At 37.9% G+C, this 16,345-nt stretch overlaps 2 protein-coding genes across 12 annotated transcripts in view; one reads left to right on the forward strand and one right to left on the reverse strand.

Moving 5' to 3' along the window:
• Positions 1–3,548: 3,548 nt before the first annotated feature.
• Positions 3,549–16,345, reverse strand: part of LOC135794060 (uncharacterized) — a 32,258-nt gene continuing 19,461 nt past the window's right edge. Inside the window, exons 3-14 of one of the 11 annotated variants that reach the window (XR_010548781.1) lie at positions 5,378–5,429; positions 5,213–5,264; positions 5,048–5,099; positions 4,883–4,934; positions 4,718–4,769; positions 4,553–4,604; positions 4,388–4,439; positions 4,223–4,274; positions 4,058–4,109; positions 3,893–3,942; positions 3,728–3,779; positions 3,549–3,615 (exon numbers count right to left, since the gene is read on the reverse strand). Coding sequence is in view for 2 of the 11 variants with exons in the window: in XM_065305193.1 (XP_065161265.1) it covers positions 4,920–4,934; positions 5,378–5,429 (67 nt within the window). In the remaining 9 variants the exon portion in view is untranslated. Of the gene's footprint in view, positions 3,616–3,727; positions 3,780–3,892; positions 3,943–4,057; positions 4,110–4,222; positions 4,275–4,387; positions 4,440–4,552; positions 4,605–4,713; positions 4,770–4,882; positions 4,935–5,047; positions 5,100–5,212; positions 5,265–5,377; positions 5,430–7,908; positions 8,092–16,345 lie in introns of those variants that run through there. The other 10 variants (XR_010548782.1, XR_010548785.1, XR_010548783.1 and 7 more) reach the window with 10 other exon arrangements.
• Positions 7,037–7,896, forward strand: LOC135794353 (ejaculatory bulb-specific protein 3-like). The gene is made up of 2 exons (XM_065305584.1): positions 7,037–7,119; positions 7,497–7,896. Exons 1-2 carry the CDS (start codon positions 7,037–7,039, stop codon positions 7,894–7,896), a joined length of 483 nt encoding a protein of 160 aa, XP_065161656.1.

Consider the following 16,345-nt stretch of genomic DNA (forward strand, 5'->3'; position numbering starts at 1 on the left):
GTTAATATTTTAATGTGAAAGTGGAAATGGTGCACTACTGGTGCCTGGTGCGGCACTGGTGCACCCACCCTACGTGGATAATTAAAATTTTTCGCAAAAAGTTAATACGGTATAACTTAAATTGATTATTCTATTTGAGGGATAATAATTTTGTAGATTACAAACACGTGGTGGCATTTTTATTAAAATTACAATATTCATGTGGTCGACCACGCTTACTTTGCCGTCGGCCGTCGGTTCGGTCCTGTGTTCGATGATCACGTAAACATTTTTAATCGAATTGCATCATTAAATTAATAATTTCTTTTTGAAATAAAATCTTGAACGGTGAATAGTTTTTTGTTTTCGCAGTCTTAGTATATCTTAATATATACAAAGAAATAGTAATTTTTATCGTCTTTAACTACTGTGTTGCTACGCGCCGTCGCTTGCCGTCAATTGATTTAGATGTTTTCCGCCGGATATTCTATCAATTTATAATGATACTTCACCTGTCGGTTACCTTACACAGTTGATGCTACCATCAATTAATAAATATATATTCGCAATATAGTAAAATGTAAGTGTTTTGTTTGTGTAGCACCCTATTGCTCAATTTTCCGATGTTTTTGAGGTAAAATCTCAGATTTTATATTAAAACATTGTTGGTAATATGTAAATTTTCCTCTTCATATTGTGAATATTGACTCCATTTGTAGTTTATGAAATTTTTTTCTGTAATACCCTGTATGTTAGTTTTCTTAACAGCACGTACGTAGAAATCTTTAGTTGTGAGTTTTGAGTGTTTTCTGTTTTGAACATGGAATTTTCATTCTAGATTGCCCTGTATATATGTTTTTTTTGTGGCTGTGAAAATTTTGCTTTAGCTGATGTTTTTAGTATTTTCCTCTTTTCACTTCGAATTTTCTTTCTAGAACACCCTGTATATTAGTTTCCCGGAGCCTCGGGAGAATAATGAATGATACTTGTGGTTTTAAAATGTTTTTCTGTGGTCATATTAAATTTCTCATTTGTAACACCCTGTATATTTATTTACATTTTCAAATATACCTAGAAAATGGGCTATTTGCTAATTTCTTTATCCCGGTAGAACTGTACGAAGTGGTACTTGCTTATATGTACGCGGCTATGCAGGTCGTAAGTCCTATCTCAATATGGCGGCATGTATTTTGTTGACTTGTAAAATCTAAACTTGTATTCTATTGTTAATAAAGAAATAGTAAGATATATTGACTTCTTTGATTTGTGTGTACCCCTTCTATCATTTCAGGAACAGGTCTCTAAGAGAGTTCCCTCTCTCAGGGGATGATCCCCACTATAAAAATTGTAAAGGTATCCTGCATGATTTGTGTACTCCTTCTCTCATTTCAGGTACAGGTCAGAACTTGCAAGAATATTTTTAAGTGTCTCCTCTCTTGAGACGACTTAAAACTTAGAAATATTTTTATAAGTTCTTAAAAGGATGTCCTTATAAGGAGTTCTCCCACTCGGGGGATGATCCCCCACCATAAAAATTGTTGATATGCCTGATAATTCCGGGGATGAAGCGCAGAGACATCGTAGCTGTAGGATGGGCCGGGAGCAATGGATACATCGAAGCAGTGGGCGATCGACCGTAGACTGTCTTATAACGACACGTGCCAAAAAATTTAAAAATCTGATCCTCCCCTGTTCTCTTTCTTCTATCTCCTCCTCTTCTCTACTCTACTCCCTCCGGTTCTCTCTTCTTTCTATCTTCTCTACTACTCCTTCCTTCTTCTAATTCTCTGTTCTCCGTTTCTCCACTTGCTCTTTCTTATTTCTCTTATATTTCGTTGCAATTCATATATGCAACCCAAATTTCACCTGATATTTTTATATTTGAGAAAAATGCCTTCTACACCTGGGATTCGATCCGTGTCTGCTAGCATGCCAGCAGGTGCACTTCTCCACTCGACCACCGAGTGTTTTTATTATTAATATTTGATTCTTCTATTTATGTTTTTACTTTATTCAACTTTTTAAAAATAATAACACTATGCTAAGTTTAGCTATGTTGCACACACTCTACGCGTATAAGACTTATATGCAATATGACTTAATACGCCAAGCCTGAAAATGTCAGAGAGAATGATACCAAAAAGAAATATGAAAGAGATTGTAATATTATATTGTGTTTTATTTACAAACATATAAAAATATAGACAATTATTCATATCGAAAATTACCATGGCTATGAAATTCCGAGAACGTAAAGAATTGCCTTAAAATACGCACATCCATAACACCGTTGCAATGGATATTTCAATAAAACATACAATGCAACTTTATACTAGTAAAAATAAAGAACATATCATAGGTATTGTTACATACGCACATTGAAACTATACGGCCACTTGCGACAGTACTAAATATATGAAAATGTATGACAATACAAAAATAAAGAAAGACTATAATTTTAGTTTCTTCGATCCATATTAATTTAGCGTATATATAAATATATAGTTATTGATAAAATTAACGTGATTTTAGATTACAATTTTGTGTACAGAGGAAATTGTTTACTTGATGTTAAGTACTCCTTTGTTGTTCCATCCATGGAGTTCCAAACTACACAAAGTAGAATTGATTCTCACTGTAGTACTTTTGCACTAGCAACAATCCCACACAAGAAAAAACGTGCTTTATGCTGAAAAATTAAAAATTGAATAATTTTATCCATTGGATTCAATTGAAATCCGTAGCAGCACTAAAGAGATCCGACGGCCGGCGACCAATGTCATTAACACGCGGACATGATGAGATTTCTTAATTTAGGAGCTGATTCGCGATAAACCAGTTAGTCAATAGTCGATGGCACACAATTTCAATGCTTCTACCGTATTAAAACAACAGAATTGCGAACAGCCGCGATGAAAATCGACTGAGCAAAGAAATACGTACAGAACACACCGCTGCGCACCACCGACTGAGAAAACTTGATGCCGGCAATCGGCACGGTACTGCTCAAAAGCAGCGCACAGTATGCTGCGCAAGCCAAGGTCGAACTGAATGCAGAAACAAGGCGTCGAAAACTCCATGGATCATATAGATAACATGGATAGAACATGACATTTTGGAATATTTCCCTCTTGCTCTAGCTCACTTCTTCTGCCATTTCTGCATAAGTTACTTGAACGAAGGAAAAATAAAAACTATCCATGTTATATATAGTTGAGAAAACAATTCAAAATACTTATAAATTCAATACTTACAATCTGATGAAAGAGTGGTTCTCCTACAAAGTCGGGCTCAGGTGCAAAACTCCTAAAACAAGCAAAAATCAGTCATTCGAAACACAAAAATGCAATTTTTGCTGCTAATTAACAAGCTACTCGTTAAAGTTATTTATGAAAATGATAAAGAAATTCAATACTTACAATCTGATGAAAGAATGGTTCTCCTACGAAGTCGGGCTTAGGTGCAAAACCCCTAAAACAAGCAAAAATTAGTCATTCGAAACACAAAAATGCAATTTTTGCTGCTAATTAACAAGCTAATCGCTAAAGTTATTTATGAAAATGATAAAGAAATTCAATACTTACAATCTGATGAAAGAATGGTTCTCCTACAAAGTCGGGCTCAGGTGCAAAACTCCTAAAACAAGCAAAAATTAATCATTCGAAACACAAAAATGCAATTTTACTGCTAATTAACAAGCTAATCGCTAAAGTTATTTATGTAAATGATAAAGAAATTCAATACTTACAATCTGATGAAAGAATGGTTCTCCTACGAAGTCAGACTCAGGTGTAAAACCCCTAAAACAAGTCAAAATTAGTCATTCGAAACACAAAAATGCAATTTTTGCTGCTAATTAACAAGCTAATCATTAAAGTTATTTATGAAAATGATAAAGAAATTCAATACTTACAATCTGATGAAAGAATGGTTCTCCTACGAAATCGGCCTCAGGTGCAAAACCTCAAAAACAAGCAAAAAATAGTAATTCAAAACACAAAAATGCAATTTTTACTGCTAATTAACAAGCTAATCGCTAAAGTTATTTATGAAAATGATAAAGAAATTCAATACTTACAATCTGATGAAAGAATGGTTTTCCTACGAAGTCGGGCTTAGGTGCAAAACCCCTAAAACAAGCAAAAATTAGTCATTCAAAACACAAAAATGCAATTTTTACTGCTAATTAACAAGCTAATCGCTAAAGTTATTTATTAAAATGATAAAGAAATTCAATACTTACAATCTGATGAAAGAATGGATTTCCTACGAAGTCGGGCTCAGGTGCAAAACCCCTAAAACAAGCAAAAATTAGTCATTTGAAACACAAAAATGCAATTTTTGCTGCTAATTAACAAGCTAATCGTTAAAGTTATTTATGAAAATGATAAAGAAATTCAATACTTACAATCTGATGAAAGAATGGTTTTCCTACGAAGTCGGGCTCAGGTGCAAAACCCCTAAAACAAGCCAAAATTAGTCATTCGAAACACAAAAATGCAATTTTTGCTGCTAATTAATAAGCTAATCACTAAAATCATTGATAAAAATGATAAAGTAATTCAATACTTACAATCTGCTGAAAACATGGTTCTCCTACAAAGTCTTGCTCAGCTGCAAATCCCCTAAAACAAGCAAAAATTAGTCATTCGAAACACAAAAATACAATTTTTGCTGCTAATTAACAAGCTAACCACTAAAGTTATATATGAAAATGATAAAGAAATTCAATACTTGCAATCTAATGAAAGAATGGTTCTCCTACAAAGTCAGGCTCAGGTGCAAAACCCCTAAAACAAGCAAAAATTAGTCATTCGAAACACAAAAATGCAATTTTTGCTGCCAATTAACAAGCTAATCGCTAAAGTTATTTATGAAAATGATAAAGAAATTCAATACTTACAATCTGATGAAAGAATGGTTCTTCTACGAAGTCTGGCTCAGGTGCAAAACCCCTAAAACAAACAAAAATTAGTCATTCGAAACACAAAAATGCAATTTTTGCTGCTAATTAACAAGCTAATCGCTAAAATTATTTATGAAAATGATAAAGAAATTCAATACTTACAATCTGATGAAAGAATGGTTCTTCTACGAAGTCTGGCTCAGGTGCAAAACCCCTAAAACAAACAAAAATTAGTCATTCGAAACACAAAAATGCAATTTTTGCTGCTAATTAACAAGCTAATCGCTAAAATTATTTAAGAAAATGATAAAGAAATTCAATACTTACAATCTGATGAAAGAATGGTTCTTCTACGAAGTCTGGCTCAGGTGCAAAACCCCTAAAACAAACAAAAATTAGTCATTCGAAACACAAAAATGCAATTTTTGCTGCTAATTAACAAGCTAATCGCTAAAATTATTTATGAAAATGATAAAGAAATTCAATACTTACAATCTGATGAAAGAATGGTTCTTCTACGAAGTCTGGCTCAGGTGCAAAACCCCTGAAACAAACAAAAAATTAGTCATTCGAAACACAAAAATGCAATTTTTGGTGAAAATTAACGAATTTATCACTACAGTTATTTATAAAAATGATAAAGAAATTAAATGGTTACAATCTAATGCATGGTTTCCCTTCTATGTCAGGGTCAAGTGCAGAACTACTAGAACTAACAAAAATTATTCTTTTGCAACACAGAAATACAATTTTTGTAGCCAATCCCCTGCATTTTTATTTTGTTTTATGTTTTGTTTGATAATACTATGCACTTACAAATGTAGATTTTAATTTTTTAAATGTTTAAAATGTAGTTGAAGTGATCGGCAAATGTAAATATTTCATGAATATTTATTTTAAATAGCTAGGAACTTAAACCAATCCAAAAGTGATATCCACGTCAGTTAATCGCAAAAGTTAGAAATTCGCATAAGTAAACAGAAACGTTACGAATGAAAATATGAAAGAATTTCGATACTTACAATTCGTTGCAAGTGATATAGTTATTCTACATCTGATGTAGCTATGCGCTAAACGGGTAATTTTAAATTACCCGTTATTAATTACTAATTTACACTGATAATACGACACACAGCCCGATCCTGTTCTACAATATCCGCCGAAGAAAAGTTTGGCACATGCACTGACTTTGTATGTTATGTACACGTTGTGTAAACAAGACTAAACATAAGTGACATACTACCTCCCTCTATATACAATAAGTATACTAGGTTGTCTATGTTAAATCTAGAAATTCAAAAATATTTGTTTAAAAAAAAATTACAATATATATCCCAACAGGTACATTTCTAATATAATAGACTTATACTATATCAAAAAAATTCTACTATTCTACTGTTCTACCCTCCTGACAAATATTTCAAACACAACGATACTCTAATGGGATGTGTATGTGATGTTCAGTTGTGTATATCAAAATGTTGCACCAAAATCATTATTCACACTACAAATATCCCTGTAGCTATGAAACTAAATATATTTTATTAACTTGTACTTTAAATTAATTTTTATTCTTGCGCTAATGACTGACAATGTGTCAAAATGTTTTCTCACTTTGGTGGGAAACAGGCAGTTGGGCGCTTGGGCTAATTAATAATATTAAGCGGCGGGCATTTATTACTTTCAACGCATTTATTTATGAAATTTATGAAAATGTGCGCACAGCGCGTGAAGCGTAATTATGCTTTATTCTTTGACGATTACTCACCAGCGCTTCACCCAGTAAAGTCCTTTTTATTTTAATTACTTCGGGGACGTGCGCATTATTTTTTTTCGAGTAAGTAAGCACACGCATAACGATTCACACAATGCATAAGGATAAAAAATGAGGACACTTATTTTGTTTTCGGCAAATTTCACGATTTTTAGAACAATTAACGACTTGAATAAATATTCAATTTCATTCTTGCCGTGCTCTATAAACCTAGAAATGTGAAATTATTTAAATTTTCGCAAAAAAACGTGCACATCTGGCGTTTCGTAACATCGCAAACTCGCCAAGTGTGCGCACACGTGCCAGCACACGCGAATACCATGCGTCCGCACGTCGTCGTCGGCGGCGGCAACAACAACAAACTAAGTTCGGAATTTATGCTCATCCAGTGTGTGCGAATGACACTTGGGCCGTACTTATTGCACACGGCCAGCGCAACACTCCACGTTCAGCATCGCAGGCGGCCACCATGAGTACGTCGCCGGTCGACTGCGTGCATTGCGGGTGACATTAACAGATAACAATGTATTGCGCGGATTAATTGTTGCACATTGTTTGGGAGCCGGCTTGTAATTGATATATTAGCGGGGGGAGAGACGCCATGCGCACAATGTGCATCACGTTGTTGTACGTTTCCATTATGCTGATAGTATGAAGAAATTCAATGGAAAATATTCAAATAAAATCGTCTTCGAATGAAACTCCATTAGATGGCATTAAAACCGATTATGACTCATACTTAAAGCTAAGTAAAATTTAATTACACGTATTATCTTTTAATTACTTTTGACGAAATCATATAAAACCCACAAGTATCGGAAATGAAATCATTCTTAGTTTGACTGACCAACAAGAAGCACTAAAAATGAATTCCATCATCTACGGTTTATTGTTCATCGGAACGATTGTCATCGCGACGGAGGCAGCCGATACTTACCCAACCAAATACGACGATATCAACATCGACTCCATCTTGAACAACCGCCGCTTGCTCGATAACTACATCAAGTGCTTCCTTGGCAAAGCAAAGTGCAACGAAGAGGGACGACTCTTGAAGGAGATCATCCCCGATGCGCTTGTGACCGATTGCGCCAAATGCAATGCTAAACAACGCGCCAATGTCGAGAAAGTCATCAAATTCATCGTAAAGAATCGTCGCCCACAGTTCGATGAATTGGCAGCCAGCTATGATCCCAAAGGAGAATACAGGAGCAAATACCAGAAATATTTGCAATAAGCAGTTGTGAGGTTATTACACGAGGAGGAATATTTGTTATTTATAAAAAGAATTGAATAAATAATTCACTGTTATCTAAAAATTCGCCATATGAGTTTTTTCTTCTGCTTTTTTGATTACTTTTTTTGTGTTGCGAGGCACACAAAAGAAAATTACATGTCGACGTCTCAATTGAAAGCTCTCCGGGAAACGGAGCTGCAATAGAGAAGAGATATATTAAAAATGCGCTCGAGATAAATCAAAAGGATTTCGTTCGTGAAACGCGCGCAAAGGCGGAGAGTGAATCGAATATACATTAATCTATCCGTCGAGCGGGGCGCACAGGGTTCGCTCGCGGAATAAGGCTGATCAAGTGGTGCGGCGCGGAAATGGCGCTCGTAAATCTAGCGATCGCTCAATACACACGCGCATACATTTTTCCATCTACACATTGTGTAACATTGATTAAATTTCGTAGAGAAGAAAAAAATCGAAAGTCAATTTTTAAATTAAATTCGAATTGATTGATTTTTGTATTTGAAGTTTTTTTCCGTAAGCGCCTGTGTATAACAAAGGTTTTGAATAGGAACCGAATTGAGAAAAGCTGAATGCCAGGATTGAATTCGTATCGCAAACTTCTTCAAGCTGAATGCAAGACGGCTGCACAACGAAAAGGTAGAGCGCCCACAAACTGGCCGGAATCAACTAACTTATTCAAAATCTAATGAGATGTCGCCGCCAGAAATCCGCACTGCATTTTCCTCCAGTGGTTTTGCGCCAATTGCTTAATTTTTTTTCTACGCCAGCGAACAATGGACACTGCTCATGAATAAAAAACGTATAAAAAACCTATCGGGCCAATTTCGCTGCTTACGCTCGAATGCCTTAATAATAGGTTCATTAATCAAAAGCGAATGGTGTGCAAGTGTGTGTTGTGTATGTATGACTATTTTATTATTATTACCACACGGCATTGTTGCTATTCCCGCGTGGCGGGCTTGAAATGGTAATATCGCACACGCCATTGCGGCGATAGCATCGAATGTTTGCGCTTTCTTTTGTGTTTTCGTGCGACTCGACGACAGCGAGTGGTAAATATGCAAAGACTCCCGGCGTGCAACCACAAAATGCATTAGCGTTCACCGTTCATCAAAAACGCATTAATAAAATGCGTAATAACAATGTGGAACATATTCGCCAATTCGGCTTCGCACAGCTTGACACAATCAGCAATTTCTAGCAATTCAACGTGTTTTATAATAATACCATTTCTAAAAAGACATTAATCAATAACTAGTACGCTGTCATTCTGGTGGAAATACAAGAAATAATTTGATTATATTAAATTATAATTGAATAAACATTGAAACATAAAATTAACGTAGAAATTTCCACTAATTAGCATTTAATAAGCCATCGACGACAATCAATAGTTCGTTAACATCACGACCGATGAAACAAATATTAACCAATCGAAATTACCGCTTGGCATAAAATCAACATTTTAATGGCCGTGCATCGGCATAATACAAATACCATTACCACTGCCAACAATTCTACGCGTATGATCAATTTTAAGTCTACCTGTACGTGTTAGTAGATGTATTGGCGCCAGTCATTAATAACTTGTCTGCACAGACACACCCAGCTTAGAAAATTATTTACAAATTTGTAAGAGGTGATATTATTGGTTTTATGATGGTGACTTTCTCTTATCGTCGACTGCAGAGTTGCATTTATTGCGTTTTCATCCCTCGTATCATATTCGCCGTTACGCATTCACGCCATTTGTGTAACATTCATCACTACAACTTCTTGGAGGGTGTTGGAAGATGGTATCGCAGATGACTGCAACACTGCGACATTAATAGGTCTGTGGGGGAGAAAAGTCAACCATAACTGAACCACAAGTTATATCTCTCGATGGAATCAGCTTTGGAATCGATTTGAACATAGTAGCATTTACTCACATTTTTGCATTATCAGAAAAATGTTTGCACCATAAAGCAAATAATTCATTACGTATTCGAATTGTTTTTGTTTCAATTGGTTTTTACTATATATCAAAATATTTTGCAATGTAAAATTAGTTTTTAAAATAATATTCCCCTTTTTTGAATTCACAGATATAAATTTGCTTTTCGAACGATAAAATTAAATATTTCACGGCGGTGTGTGCAGATAAAAATTGAAATATACACCACGCATGTTTGTAAATGTCCCCCACACACACGCTGGGGTGAAGTAACCCGTAATTTTTTAAACCGCCAGGGGAAGAATACGCGCTAACGTGTATTTTTCACGCGCGCCGTTAAACATCAAATAAACCCGCCTTGAATAAAAGTCTTATCAGTGTTGACAATGTTTTACCAGAATAAATACGATATCATTGTGGTTTTGGTACCATGTGTGCGTAATAATAAATAAATACATTGTGCGCTATTTATACATTTAGTGAGTTTATGAGAGTGAAAAACGATTATTACTCTAAATAAACGCCAGGTACAAAAGATGTTTGTCGATAAATTCAGCCCGCACGTCGCATTAACTTATCCCGATACAGTTCGGATCAGCGCAATTTGCATATTTAGACGCCGCCGCCGCAAAAGTCTCGGCGCAAAAAGACGTTGGCAGCCATCTTCCATCGCCATATAGGCTGAAGAGATAACCTACCGCGCCAGCAGACACGCAACCGACGTTAGTTCAACGCGAATAAATTAAACGTTTTGTTCTGGAATCTACGTTTAGGCGACTGTCATTCCATATGCGTATATTAACCGACTCCCGAAGGTGGAGGCTGGTCTTGTAAGGCAACACGAGCAGCACGTGGGTTTTTATATAAGTCAAACTTGCGCGCTGGCTTATTCGCGATATCCTTGCATATTAAATCTTGAGGTTTGTTTCGTAAAGCGTGGGCGTCGTTCAATGCAACTTTTGATAAACATATGCTATGTAAATATAGATTTACGTATGTTGGTAGTCATTTCCTAAGTTTCCTGGAGCTATCATGAGCTGGGTGTTAAAAGTGTCTACAATCTGCTGGTTATATTCGTAGCTAGAGGAAATAGGAAGCAATGTATGAAGTTGTAATTCTGGATGTTGGTCTGCAGTTTGGTTTAAGTTTGTAATACAAGTTTAGAAGTATCATTCGTGCGTGAGATCACATTACAAGATGGTCGTTTGTGGTTGCTAAAATTGATTTAATTCCAACAGGCTATTAAAACTTTGGGGAATATTACAGCGTTTTTTTTTCTTCGTTTGTAATCTAACCCTCAGATTTTGTAATACCCAAGATAATTACAAGTGTATTCCTGCTCCAGGATGAACAACTCCTCTTCGCCATGTTCATTCCTGCTGTTTTTATTGCCCGGCCACCTCCGTAACTTCCGCTAACTGCGTTTAGTATGTACGAAGCGTCAAGATATCGCCCCTCGACGTTTTTTCCCGTTTTGGCTCGCTTCTTCGCGAGTTACTTTTGTTTCTGCTGCAATTCCTGGCGGCGGACGCGGAAAATTAGTGACTTTCATTGTACTCCATCTGTCAGTAATATTTCATATCGGGAGGCGAACGAACGTGGAAACGCCGGAACACAGGCCCCGCGCACACGTATATCCGGGTCTCTGGTGTCATGGGAGCAGCAAGCGGCGGTGTTGCCATGACTACACCGCCGCCGCCGCCGTTGCATCCAGGCCCTGCAGGACAGCGCTCCAGCTTAGGGCATGCGAGCACACCATGCGGGGTCGCTTCGTTTATTTTGCCTAACGTTTCGTGCACACAGCACAACACAACGCACGCCTGCAGGACATTCTTGCAATTCAACGTTGCATTAAAACACCCTCGACCTAACTGAATTTGTTTTCTTAAAAATTCAGCCCTATGACAAGTTGTAGGTACTTTTGTGTAGGCATACAAATTGAATTCAAGTCTAATTACATCATATTCGTTATTTTTGTATAGAATTTTATTTATTTTTATATTTTTTCAAACGTATGTGTCTGCTGTGTCCATGGATCTTTTTTCCTTGGGGCGTTTTGCTACCAAATATTGCTGTAGACTACGATGTTTGCTTTGAAATAAAATTATGTTGTTGCTCTCTCATCTTGTTGATGTTTTCCATCTTTCGCTGGAAAACAGGAAGCGACTATGCTGCCATCGTCCTACGCAAACATCGCGTCCAACGTTTTCATTTTGAGACTTTGCTCACTCGACAAGCTCCGCCGAGATCTAGCAAGTGATGCATGCACCTGAGATATACCGCTTCTTGGTTTCTTTTTTGTGGCTGCACAGACAAGGCAATTACGCGGTATTGCCGTGTGTGCCAGCCGGACGAATCTCTCCAAGCGTGAACACCTATTTTCCACATCGGCAGTTAAATTTTTCGCCCAGTCTTCCTCGCCGATTATGCCCCCTTTTCTTGCGGGAGGCCCGCAATCTCCCCAACTCATTATACACCAGACTAGAGATGGCCGGATCTTACGTTCATTCTTCTTTTTTCGAGACGTTTTTTGGTCTTTTTTCCTGCCTACCGGGAGTAAAATTAATCCCTGCATCAATGAGTGATTGAATTATGTTGCGAGGATAATGAAGGGAGCGCCCGAACGCATCGCAAACTTAATGAGTAATGATAGCCGATGCACTAAGCTCTTTTCCAGACTGATCGTAACTGACGTTTAAAATTTTTTGAATAATTGTTTCCGTAATAATTTTCGTAATTGCTTCTGGTTGGCGCAGTGCATTTTAATTAAATATATTATAACATCAGTGCTGACAAGTACTAGCTCGGTTAGGATTAGAACGAAAGCATGAACTAAAACTTAAGACCCACTAACGTCGAGTGCCGTCGTTAGCCGAATGTCGTTCGTTGTGTCCTTTCGTCGCTGCTCAAAATTGCGCAATTACTCTGCTAAGTCTCTGTAATTTCACGACTTAACTGACTTGCGACTTGTTAACTTTGCGTTACCCCTAATATTAACATCAAATTTCTAAGAAAATTGCAGTCGTTCCAAGTTGCATCGCATTTTCTCGAGGCATTATTAAAACACCCGATACATCAAAATATCAAATGAATTTAATTAATGCTTATAGAACTTTGTCTCCGGAAGGATGTAAATAACGTGCGTCCTTCTCATAAATGAATTTTGCGAGGGCGACTATCATGCTGGTTGTTTGCGTTGCGCTTCCAAATAGAATAAACAAACAATAAATCCAGCAAAATAAAGACTTAATTAACAATCGCTCAACGTGGAGCACTCGCCGTTTTGCACGAGCACGCTGCGAGGAGTAATGACTGTTCCGATGGCGAGGATAGCGATAGTGTCTTCATGCTCCTTGCGTTTCCCTATATCCAGGAAACAAAACGTTCGTCTGACTCCGCGCTTCGCATGTGCATCGTTCGAATGTTTGAAGATAAATACTTGCATAAAGGCGTATACGCGACGGGCAACAAAGCGATGCGCCGATCGTAAAGATGGAAATTTCATGGTTCCCGTTGTTCTCGACTCCAGCCCTTGGAGTACGCAGATAGCAGCGCGGAATATTGTTTAACGTGTCTGAAGTTCATATATTTACGACACGGCATAAACATGTCTGGAGAACATACAAAGAACATCAAATGAATGCTGCTTTTTTCAATTCAACACTTCAAGTACTACTAAAAAGTTCAAGTTTTCGAGGATTTTATGATATAGGTACAACCCGAATAAAACAGGTTCAATTACCTACTTCGTTTCGTTTCGATTTTCTTCCTGAATAAAATGAGACCTTTCGAAAATAATTACAAACGCAAAGAATGCCACGAAAAAAGATTTATTTTTTTGTTTTCAACATGGTGAGCAAAAACACGTCGTGTTCACACATCGTTGACCCGCATTAGGTATTCTAATGGCGTGCAATCGCAATCGGCTCGCGCCGCCGGGAAAACTCATCGGACCGGACGCGCGGACTCCAAGGGGGTTGGGAATTGATCGAGGTACGTGAGCACGTGAGATAAGTGCGGCCCCCGGATCTGGAGGCGCCTGGTCGCCCTGACCAGCGGCTTGAATTCAGCTGTTCGATCACCGTTCGGCCACGCACTGCTCTGCGCTTCCTTCCGTTACTGATTCGCGCAATTTCACGTCCTTAGTTTTCAACTTAACTTGTGCTTACTTCCTCGTTGTCCTACATTCAATCCTTTACAGCAGGAAAGTCCTAACGTCCATTGTGTGCAAAAATGCAAAATGTTAACGGAAGTTGAAGAAAGTTTGCATCATCAATCATCCTTGCACGTCTAATATTTACCGTTGCATATTTTACAGCACAATGAAGATGTAAATATTACTAGGCGATCTTCATTCTGGCGATATTGCAAATATCAACGTGATAGTTGTAGTTTCTTTTTATTATAACTCCAATATTGCTTGTAAGATGTCGCTGATAAAACTGTATATTTGACGCGCTCGGTGTTAGATATAGCAGCTGTGAGGATGGAAAGCATTTTGTCGGAAGGAGCTGTACAGCAAAGGTGTCCCGAATGATGTATGGTTGACGGCCGGAATATGTGGCCGAAATTGGATGGAAAACGAAATCCGCCTCGAAGGTTCATTTTTGCGACATCCGAGTAGCACGGGCGCATCCTGTGCCTTTTCGAGGCGCGCCTTGATGTGGCGGCGTAACGTCTTGATCGAGATGACAAAGAAGAAACGCGGATGATTTATATTCCCGACACAAATGGTTATTCTTCGCGTCGATGCGCCCCGAATACGTCTGGTTTCCTTCAGCGGCTTTAACTCGTTGTGTGATCGCCACGAAAAGTGTCAAAAATCAGGAACAAAGCCCTGACACGGAAACGAACAATAAACATCCGACTATCAAGATATAATTTTTATAACGAGACATCGTCGTGACATTTTTTGGTATAATTTGATTGATCGCAGCATGTTTTGCAGACAAAGCAATTTTTTTGTTATGAGCGTTAAATCTGTCGCCGTAGATGATTTGTAATGGATGTCCAAGGTGAAGGCAATTTTCCGGAATCGCGACGCGAGACCTTTACGCGCGACCTCCTCGAATGCGATGATCCAATAAATCAAGGACTTTGTTTTTCCGCACGTCTGCTTCGGTTCGGCATATCATCATCGTCGTGGGTTGTTTGGCAAGACTAGCATCGGGACACGCTGAGGATGCGCACGGTGTGTTTTGGGGGATGGGAGTTGCAGTGCAATTTCCAGTTTGTCCGTGATCGGCCTCCTGAGTCCTTGCACCACACCTTGGCGGTCCTTACTGCAACGACTGTTCCGTAACACTATATAGACGTCGGGACGCATTACTTGTTCGCTCATATTATACACGACGCTTCGGCGCGCACAGACGACCGCCGACAACTCTCCAGACTCGGGACTGCCGGTGGAGCTAGTAGCTTTCCGGGAGGAGCTCGCGAGGAGCTGAAAGGCAAAGCCGCACGACGTTCACAACTTACGTCGTTCTCTAACGCGGTTACTTACTGCATGTATATTTCTATAACAACCAGCCGGAAAACCAGACAAAATCGATTATTACACAGGGGTGAATTTAACAAAAGTGCCATGCATGTCTTGCGTCTTTGTGTCTAATCTAATCTTCTCAATTTGGTTTCACACGTTTATTTCAGTCTATTTTCCCAAAATGTTGGTTAAACGTGGCTAATTAAATGTAATCCGGATGCAGTGTTTTCCACCTCATTTCCTCTAACACGTTGCAAAAATTTAATTAAATTTATTTAAGAAAACACACATTTTCTAATTCTTTTTATCTTGCACAATACAAATGCTACTTGCAATCCTCTTTTATAAAGTTAATATTTTCTAAATAATTTGCCCAGTTACATTTTACAATTGACCAGAATATGCGCTACCAGAATGGTACTATAATTTAATTCTGAAGCAAGTTGTGGAAAGCTCTCAGGATCTTACCGTGCATAAATTCCTTTCAGAAGGCAAGCGTCGAATGCAAGCAAATGCAATTTGACTTCCCAACAATTTTAGCAGCAACGTTAGTTAACTCCTGCACCGAGAACAATAAACTCGGTATAATAATCCTTTTGAGGGCAGTCGGCATAGTACCTACAATCAATCTCGGAAAATGTAAATTTCCCTGACATTATGTAAAGTAATTAAAGTTGATATTATCTGTAAGCACCTATAAAACGTGTCGTTGCTTACGGGAACAAATTTGTCTTAATCTTATTCCCCGGCATTTAATAAACTCTCTTATAAGAAGCAAGAAGTTGTGTGTACGGTGGGTTCCCGCATGGCATCCGTTCTTAATATCGCTATCGTGACAGTGGAATTTTTCATTGCGTTCGAAGATAATCCTCGGATATGATGTAATATAACCGGCGCGTATTTTTCTTCCTTTGTTGCCAGCGACGCAGGTACACGAGCGGACAAAGTAATTCCCCGACTAAGACCGCGATTTTCCACATTTTCACAGGGCTAACAATGCCAGCGGTAAATAT

This window comes from Atheta coriaria, unplaced genomic scaffold (assembly GCF_025399875.1).
Source record: "Atheta coriaria isolate IRGN ID8LTWV9N9 unplaced genomic scaffold, Caltech_Dcor_3.1 hic_scaffold_6_pilon, whole genome shotgun sequence".
Lineage (NCBI taxonomy): Eukaryota > Metazoa > Arthropoda > Insecta > Coleoptera > Staphylinidae > Dalotia > Dalotia coriaria.

What these genes read in the sequence shown, in the direction of transcription:
- LOC135794353 (XM_065305584.1), top strand. Translation starts at nt 7,037, where the DNA reads ATGCTCATCCAGTGTGTGCGAATGACACTTGGGCCGTACTTATTGCAC. An exon ending in CTCCACGTTCAGCATCGCAG is followed by an intron (nt 7,120 to 7,496) that starts GCGGCCACCATG and finishes AATCATTCTTAG; the next exon opens with TTTGACTGACCAACAAGAAG.